The 10000-nt window shown below is 45.5% G+C and overlaps 1 protein-coding gene across 1 annotated transcript in view; it reads right to left on the reverse strand.

Annotated features, from left to right (window-relative positions):
- The window catches only part of col18a1b (collagen type XVIII alpha 1 chain b), a 55513-nt gene that overhangs the window by 26914 nt on the left and 18599 nt on the right, over positions 1-10000 (reverse strand). Inside the window, exons 2-10 of the mRNA XM_063212686.1 lie at positions 7774-7820; positions 7268-7532; positions 5930-6147; positions 3194-3280; positions 2810-2881; positions 2534-2618; positions 1647-1732; positions 1390-1416; positions 221-427 (exon numbers count right to left, since the gene is read on the reverse strand). Of these exons, the coding sequence (XP_063068756.1) occupies positions 221-427; positions 1390-1416; positions 1647-1732; positions 2534-2618; positions 2810-2881; positions 3194-3280; positions 5930-6147; positions 7268-7532; positions 7774-7820 (1094 nt within the window). The remainder of the gene's footprint in view (positions 1-220; positions 428-1389; positions 1417-1646; positions 1733-2533; positions 2619-2809; positions 2882-3193; positions 3281-5929; positions 6148-7267; positions 7533-7773; positions 7821-10000) is intronic.

Below are 10000 nucleotides of genomic sequence, written 5' to 3' on the forward strand. Positions count from 1 at the left end.
AAAAGACACAGTCATAATCACTATTTTTGACTAAGGTTTTATGGTTATGAAAAAATTACATTGTTTGGGCTATCTCTACCATAAATGAATGTCACTTAATGACAACAATTTATGACATGGACATAATGTTTATGACATGTCCATGGCAGTGTTATGACACTGTTACGTCATGTATATGGTGCTAATGTCAAGTTAAGTTTATACCCTGGGCTGTACTCACTGGTTGCCCGTCCCGTCCTGGTGACCCTGCTGGCCCTGTGGGCCCGCGTGGTCCTGGCGGCCCCTGGGGGCCCTCCACCCTGGTTATCTTCTTCCCGTCCCCAGCGTCCACTATTTCTACTCGGGGACCCTGAGGGCCGGGGGGGCCTGGCGGGCCTGGAGGTCCCTGATCGCCCTTCACGCCAGGAGAGCCAACACCTTTACTACCCTATGATGGGCGTGAGGTGGAGAGCAATAGAATAGAATAGTAAATAATAGAATAGAATAGAATAGAATAGAATAGAATAGAATAGAATAGAATAGAATAGAATAGAATAGAATAGAATAGAGAGCATAAATTGTAATTACACACAGTACAATAAGAGTCAGGGTGCACAAAAAATATTATAAAAGTACATCAGTATTTCTAGAAAAACTACAATTGAAGGATGCCCGTGTCAGGCCCTGTAGTGCTCACGGTCGAAGACCATAGAATCAGGACAAATTGGACTACTTCTCATCAGCCCAATTTTCACCGCCATGAACAACCCTACCTGTGCTGTACCAGTGCTTTGTTGGGCTAGTGGCCCAGACCCACACCTTCCATTGGTGGTTCCTCACTTGGCTTGATTGATTTCATGTTATTCAGTTATTTCATGCAAACAACCAATAATCAGCCAATGATGAAAAACACCATCTTTTACCAACTTGGAGTTAGATAGCTTCCAAAGATTCTTTGACATACAGCAGGGCCCCATCCCCTATTATCACCTGGCCCCTGGAGGTGAGAAAGCAACTAGCTATTAAATGGCTTTGGAAATTGACTAGACCCTGACATGGGATGACCACAGCGCTCAGCATGCTATTAAAAGTTCGGACTCTGAGGATGACACAGATGTAGGTATATGTAGCAGAGGCCAACTAGCAGAGTGTGGCATGGAATGATAGTAAACCTCCCTCCCAAAGCCTCATACAATATCCGTAGAGCTGAGCTACTGGACTGGTCTTTTAGCTCAGCGGGATTGGGCTGATTAACTGATTGGGCTGATTGACTGGTAGGTGCCGAATTCGAGCCCTGAGAGGTGGACTGCACAGGAACACCTCAGTTACATAAAGAATACCCTATTGCCAACATTGTATCTATTTATGGTGTACTATATTCCCTATACTGTGTACATTGAGAGTTCATACCTTTAGACCTTTCTCTCCCTTCGTTCCCTGTGGAGAAATGAAACAGACCTTAAACAAGCATTACGAAGTGTATGGTTTCCATGTGTTACAACAGTCATAAAACTGTGAAAAAGTGTCATTTATAACATGTGTAAATCAAAATGATGTAAAATGTAGGGTATTGTCCCCATGTGTGTTATAGCTGTTATAAAACTGTGAAAAGTGTTGTTTATATAATATGTAAATCAAAATGATGTAAAATGATTGCATTGGAGCACCTTCTCTCCAGGGCCATAGCGGTCAGGACCCTCCCCAGAACCCAAGTCCCCAGAACCCTCACTGTCTCCTGGATCTCCTTTACGATCTGCAGAGAGACACAGAGAGAGAACAGACAGTCTGTGAGTGTATGTCTGTGTATGTCTGTGTGTGTGTGTGTGTGTGTGTGTGTGTGTGTGTGTGTGTGTGTGTGTGTGTGTGTGTGTGTGTGTGTGTGTGTGTGTGTGTGCGTGCGTGCGTGCGTGCGTGCGTGCGTGTGTGCGTGTGTGTGATGTGAAATACACGGTAAAACAGATGGTATGTTGAAGACAAAAATGTTGCTGAGTTCAGGGCTTGTAGTAACTTAGTATAGACACTAGAGGGAACTACCTCCTCCTGTTACCACGCAGTGTACCACACAGCCGTGTGTTACATCAAAGCTGCATCAGCCAGGAACCTCCACTGCACACTACCGACAGTTTCATTCGATACATTGGTCCTCTCTTTTCATCCGAAGGAAAATCCAAGCACTTTCATCGCTAAAGCCCCAATGGGTAAACTATACATTATAATTTGCTTTTTTTTTTTCAAAATAGTGTTTACAGGACGAGGTACATATTCCACAAACGAGAACTGAATCATATGCACCAACAGTTTGGAATAAACTGCAACTGCAAAGGTCTCCGTGGCAGAACACTTATTGTAGCTCAACGGGACCACTTCCTGGTTAAAAAAAGAAAGTTCTCTGCCTAAAAAAGGATTTCAGGTGTGCGAAATGTTCCTTCTAAAACTTCAATCAGCCTTTGTCCTACACATTAATATGGTATGTGCTCCCTTCTCAGCACACTGGTAGGCTATATTGGGCTTTGATAACTACACTTGGCCTGTAGTCCTGTAAGGTTTTACATACTTCTGTCCTCATTGGCAGTGTCCAGAGAACCCTTGGAGGGAACACTAGAGATTGGAGGCTGAGGCAGGAATGGCACATCTGGGTCCTACAAGACAATAAAAAATATATTATATACATAATAATATAATATAATAAAATATAATATAATATAATATAATATAATATAATATAATATAATATCCCATATATTTTTACTAACTTGATTTCGTTATTTGGATAATGTTGGGATTGTTTGCATAATAACTTTGACTAAAATATTTTACTGAAACAAAATACCTTATCCTTGGGCGACGTTGTTGAACTGTCATCATCTGTACCCATGCCATCTCCACTTCCACTTCCAGATGTCTGAGAGGGAGAGAGAGAAAAGAAGTAGGGCAAGGAATTATTAATAATTTATTATTTGTTATATATTTAAGAAAGTAAAATCACATGATCCTCTCACCATCTTAGTAACATACATAATAGCTAATAGCATAATAGCAGTTGGATCATTTTGCCAGAGATTCTAAGAGTATATATGTATTTACTTATATATTCTTGTGCAGTCTCTGCTTTTGCTGCCCAGGGACTAAGTGAAATAATAACAAACACCGCCCCCTGCTGGTGGTCTATATGAGCTGCATGGTGGTAAGCAGTGATGAGAGCACAGTAACTCACATCGTCGTCATCATCATCGTCAGGTGTCCAGCACTGTTTCTCTGCAGCATGTGGGTCACCGCTGATGGTTAGCTGGGACATATGACCCTGAAAGAACACACACAAACACGTGCACAAGCAGTCAGAGAAAAGAGCAAACACGCAAACACATTCAGACATAGACAAGAAAACGGACACACAAACACATACACAAGCAGTCAGATACAATAGCACACCTACACGTGCCCACACACATGCAATCCCCCCCTCCCCACTCACCCACCAACACACACACACACACACACACACACACACACACACACACACACACACACACACACACACACACACACACACACACACACACACACACACACACACACACACACACACACACAAACACACACACACACACACACACACACACACACACACACACACACACACACACACACACACACACACACACAGACAAGACAGATAGAGTTTGTGTGTGTTCGGATGTCTCTGCGTGTGCCTGTGTGTGTGTCTGTGTGACATTATATTGGACAATGGTTGTATGTTTGTAGACAAAGCCATCCTTTTAGTCATCTTTCTCTTGTAGTGTCCCATGCCCAAAATACTAAGACCAAACTAGCAGAACCACAAACTCAGAATAAAGCTTTTTCCATCCCCAAAAATCAGGGGGATTCCCAATCTCATCTCCCATCCCTGAGGTCCTGGGGGCTATGGGAGCCTGAGCAGAGCAGTGGTGCATTTAGCGCTTTGGGCGTCCCAAGGCGAATTAAGCTATGTGGGGACCCTTCAAATCAAGGAAAGGGGAGTGGGTAACTGTAGCTAGGGGCATCTGCAGTTCAGATAAGTTGAAGGGGGGGGGGGGGGGGGGGGGGGGGGGGGGGGGGGGGGGTTGGGGGGGGGGGGGGGGCTGGGGGGGTGTAGGTAGAGAGGCTCTTCTATGCTGCTATCCTTGTGGTGTTGTGTGGTAGGTGTCTTGAGGGCAGTTGGGGCCTTGGATTTGGGGCTGCCGGGTAAGGGGGCGGGGGGACGGGGGTTCCCTATCTCCCATCCCGGGAGAAGGGGGCGGTTGGTCTTGGAGAGGTGCAGGGGGCTATAGGGGTCTTGGGTTTGGGGCTGAGTAAGCTGGAAAAAGGAAGAAGGGGTGTGTGTGTGTGTGTGTGTGTGTGAAGAGAGTCTTGCATCCAGGAAGGGGACTTGGGGTACTCGAGTGTTGGGGGATTGGGGGAGGGGGCAGAGGGTGAATTGGTGTTCAATTGGGGATTCCGTAATTCCCATCCTGGAAGTGGCCATGGGATGAGTGTGTGTGTGTGTGTGTGTGTGTGTTTGTGTGTGTGTGTGTGTGTGTGTGTGTGTGTGTGTGTGTGTGTGTGTGTGTGTGTGTGTGTGTGTGTGTGTGTGTGTGTGTGTGTGTGTGTGTGTGTGTGTGTGTGTGTGTGAGTATGGGATGCTTTGTGGGCGTATTGACCCTGTGGTCTCTGGTCTCTGAGAACAAGAGAGGCCTCACTATGGGGACTACAACTGAGTGATGAGCCTGTCAGATGCCCTTTTACAAAACACACACATGCACGCACACATACATGCACACACACAGCCTGACATGACTGTAACCAGTACACACACACACACACACACACACGCACTTACACGCACGCACGCACGCACACATTCTCTCTCTCTCTCTCTCTCTCTCTCTCTCTCTCTCTCTCTCTCTCACACACACACACACACACACACACACACACACACACACACACACACACACACACACACACACACACACACACACACACACACACACACACACACACACACACACACACACACACACACACACACACACACACAACACACACACACACACACACAGCCACACACACACACACACACACACACAGCCACACACACACACACACACACACACACACACACACACACACACACACACACACACACACACACACACACACACACACACACACACACACATACACACACACACACACACACAGACCGTAATTGGGTTTCTGAATGTGACAATGGCTGCTGTGTGAGCAGCCAGACCGAGTGTGTTGGCTTCTCTTTGTGAGGGGTGTTGGATTACCACGTAGAGGTCCAGTTGTGGAGCAGCTGTTGCACCCTCTCAGACTTTTTCTCTGTCAGTATTTTGGTGAGAAGAAAGAGGTTGGAATTTTGTGTGCATGTGCGAGTGCATGTGTCTGAAGCAACTGTGCTCTTGCTCTTCTTTTCCCTTCTTCGCTACGTTTAAACTTTGACTTCATTGTATCTCTGACAGTCCTGCAATCCTGATTGGATCGGCTGCACGGTAGTTTGGGAGCAGGGTGAACCTGAATATCCTACAGACCCTTGTGTTAGCTCACAAAGCTGAGTGGAAAAAGGAATGTTAAATGTTGACTTAGACCCTTCCCTAACCCTAACCGTCAGTGAAGTTATGCTGCCGCAAGGGGGCACATTGAGTCACACGTCACTTTTTTATGCCAAGGGCATACCTTTGACGTTTAAGGTGGGGTTGCAGCTTAACCATTTTAAGAAAATGTACCATTATGACATCACGTTGGGGGTTCCGCAGGCTCATAGGAGTCTATGTAGAACCTTAGAATCCTGGGGGAGTTCCCCCAACGTGATGTCATACCTGCAACCCCACCGTTAAAAACTGTGTGTGTGTGTCTGTGTGTGTGTGTCTCTGTGTGTGTGTGTGAGTGTGTTTAGTACTGTATATACCTCAAACTTGTCGGGGTCCTGTGGCGTTCCCTGGCCCACCATGATGGCGGCTCCCGGCTCCACCAGCGTGCTGCGGCTACTACGGGTGAACTTGAAGAACCAGCTCCCCTTGTCACAGTTGTGGAAGAAGGTGATCTTGTTACCGCTCACTGAGATGGCAAAGCGCGTCCATACGTTGTTCTGCAGCGGCAACGAGAATTCGGCCACGGGCGTGTAACCTTTGACATACAGTACATTACGTTACATAACATGTAGCAGACACTTGTATCCTGAGGACTGATACAAATATATAAATTACTTTGAAATACAAAGGCAAAGTGCAGTAACAACATATTTTGGCTCAATTGAGTGGTCTTCAGAACTCCTCCTTTATCTTTCTGACACAGCCTTATGGTCTAATTGTGTCCCGTTTTACAGATATTGCCATGTCAAACTTGCAATATCTGCAATACCCAACTTAAAACAAAAAATCGAAGGAGTCTTTCTCAGTTTCAAAGTTGATGTAGTTCCTGCACTTTGCAATTGTAGGGCAGATGACATCACCCGAGGATTACTAAGCATAGGTAACATTATGTTACTGTACATTTCTTTACATAACATAACATTGAACCACCTGAGGATCAATAAAACTGTTCACTGTTACTTTAAATTGCATAACTGTAGATAACATTACATTACACCACCTGAGGATTGCTTAACATGATATTGCGTTACCGCAGAAATACACCAGCGGCGATCTGAGCGAGTCGCGCGACGGAAGTAATTGACTTTGTATTGAGTCGAGAGACAAAAGAGATTCTGGAGACTAGAGCGATTTGCGCGACGAGCGCGACAATTTGAAGTTGAAATCTTTTCAACTTTCTATGACGCGGTTCGGCGACACGCCGCGACAGCCAATGACTGTATAGAGGTCAGTGACCACAGCCAATGGGAATGCTTGAATGCTTTGCCTCGTGCCTGTACGGACATACTCTAGTCTCCTCAATCTCTCGTATCGCTTGCTGCTACACTCTGTCGCTTGAATCGCGTCGCCGCTGGTGTATCTCTGCGGTTACAGTACTGTAAGGGTGGTCCAAGAGACTGGATGACAGCACCCTGAAGGGGGCACCATCACTTTGACATGACACTACTGCCGTTTCCCAATGTCTAGAGTGTGTCCTTCGAAGTGTGTCAGTCTTCATAATGATGCCCAGTGATTGGATACTCTTTGGTGAACTCTACGGAGTATCCAATCACTGGGCATGACCAGGCTCATACACTTGACATTGGGAAATAGTGATCGTTACATTTAGGTTATGAAAGGGGAGTGGGGAGAGCATCCTTGTCTGTTTGACTGACGTTTGCTCTTGGCGTCGGCGAAGTAGAACTCGACCTGGCGGCCCGTCTTCCCCATGCCCAGCTTGACGGCCAGCTGGTTGCGCAGCTGGGCCTTGTCGGTGATGACCAGCAGGTTGCCCGTGTCGTTGATGGGCATGATGCGGAAGAGGAGCGAGAAGCTCTGGGGGAACGGCCCGTCCAGCAGGCCCATCGCCAGCCGGGACACGGAAGACCTGCGCGTGAAGACGAACGCCGGGTTGATGTCGGGATCCGTGCTCAGGTCTACCTGTAGGTAGGTAAGAAGGTAGAAATATAAGGTAGAAATATAATGTGATGTAATATAAGTCATAGTATAAACCTTATTTTATGTTGATACATTGGGGCAAAATGTTTCAACTCTTTGGTTGGTGCTTACTTTTACAAGGTTTCCTACACAAATGCAGTTCGATGTACTTAACAATTATATAAAACAATCCATGTGCTTTAAAATCAATGTGCTTTACAGTTATATAAAACAAATAAAGCACCTGTGACGCCTCGCGGTTGTCGATTATCTCCTCGAGACGGACGTCCACTGAAGGGCGGTAGGGGAGGGGGGAAACACACACATACACACACACACACAGGCAAAGACACACACACACACACACACACACACACACACACACACACACACGCATGAACGCACACGCGCACACACACACACACACACACACACACAGAGTGCACAGAGACATATACATGCATGCGCGCATGCATGAACACACACACACACACACACACACACATATACATGCTATGCAATGCATAGACACACACACACACACACACACACACACACACACACACACACACACACACACACACACAGATACAGTTAATCAGCTGTCACACACAATTTAATTCTCTGGCTCTACATTGACTTCTAAACACACATCGAAAGAATTTTGCTTTACAACTATGGATGTACGTAAAATGTAGCTTGTAATATAATATAATTCTAACACAAATAGTGTAAACACATAAAAGCACATACAGATCATAACAAGGTGATCAGCTCGACCCCGTCATTCATGACAACAGCACAAGGGGGCATATCAGTTAAGCATTGGATTACGGGTTTTAATGTCTGAGTGCTCGCCGCCATTCATATTGGACCTGTGGTCTGTGTGTTACAATGGTGCATGTGTGCAGCCTGGTCAGTTAAATCAGCTTGTTTATTAGTGTTTATCTTTTCAAAGTGAAGCAAAGACATCTTAGACACAGTGTGTGTGTGTGTGTGTGTGTGTGTGTGTGTGTGTGTGTGTGTGTGTGTGTGTGTGTGTGTGTGTGTGTGTGTGTGTGTGTGTGTGTGTGTGTGTGTGTGTGTGTCTGTGTGTGTGTGTCTGTGTGTGGGTGTGTGTGGTGTGGGTGTTAGTAACTGGCATCTGCCACTCCCAGGTTTTTCGGCAATGTGAACACAAGCAATACATCCCATGAAGCTCAAGTGGTAGTATTTGGCAATTGAAACTACAAAGTTCTCTCAAGCCATTATTCAGGAATGCTTTGTACATTTCCTCTCTGACCGTGTTTTTTTCTATATGATAAACAATTTGAACCTTGCAGCATATTTGTTAAAAAAAAAAAAAAACAAGTCCAACAGGCGGACAAAGATGCGTCCATCTATGCAAAGGGGCCCTGGGATCTCAAGGCGAAAAACTATGCCGTCTTGTGGACACAGTAGGGAATTAACATTTCAAGAATGCGTTTCAGGTGGACAGACAGACAGGCAGACCGATCAACGGACCGACAGACAGACATACACTATTATAGAGATGATAGGACACATCAAAAAACTTAAATTACAAAAAATCGGCCGAGGTTCTAGTCTGATCAAGCTGCCGAATCTTGTAATTTCTTATAGGTTGTCCAGCGCCGATCTTCAGTATGACTCTGATCGCAGCTACAATCAAGCACACTATTTCCTCAGACTACCAATGGAGTCACCATTGCATCTTGCCCCTTCTACCCCATCAATCTTCTAAATGTTAGAAAGGCAATTCCAAGATGAACTTGAAATACCAGACTGATTGACTTGTGATAATCAGTTCAGGATCACAGGATGCATATAGTGCAGTATAGTTGGGCTGCAAAAGCTCACATGTGAGGGAATGACTGAATATGACATTTGGACAAAAAGCCACAAGAGATTACATCAGAAGTCTGCTACCAGCGAGGTCTTTGACCGAAGTAAGCTTAGTGCATCTTGCCTGCCTCTATTGAGCCATTGGAAAAGTTTGATATTCATTGGAAGGCAATAACAAGGTGAATTTGACATGGAAGAAAGTGCCAGCTTAGCCAGACTGACTTTGCTTGCAAATTTCGGTTAGAGTGTCACAGGAAGTAAAGCATAGTCTGGGACCCAGGCAACAAAAGGTCACAACTCGAGTGAATGAGTGAACTTTGTGACAGCCACCAAGAGATTACACCAGAAGTTCTAATCACTTCAATCCATCTTCCAGACACAGCGTTTTTCCCCTTCTCCATATGAGACCCAGTTCTAAAAACGTGCCTTAATAACGATTAGGATCGAGTTCCCATGAAGAACCTAAAATAGCGTATAATTGTGGTTCATACACTAAAACAGTGAGAGAGAAGGAGAGAGAAACAGAGTGAGAGACGGAGACAGCGGTATACAGAGAAAGAGAGAGAAAGAGAGAGAGAGAGAGAGAGAGAGAGAGAGAGAGAGAGAGAGAGAGAGAGAGAGAGAGAGAT

Source organism: Engraulis encrasicolus, chromosome 12, assembly GCF_034702125.1.
Source record: "Engraulis encrasicolus isolate BLACKSEA-1 chromosome 12, IST_EnEncr_1.0, whole genome shotgun sequence".
NCBI lineage: Eukaryota > Metazoa > Chordata > Actinopteri > Clupeiformes > Engraulidae > Engraulis > Engraulis encrasicolus.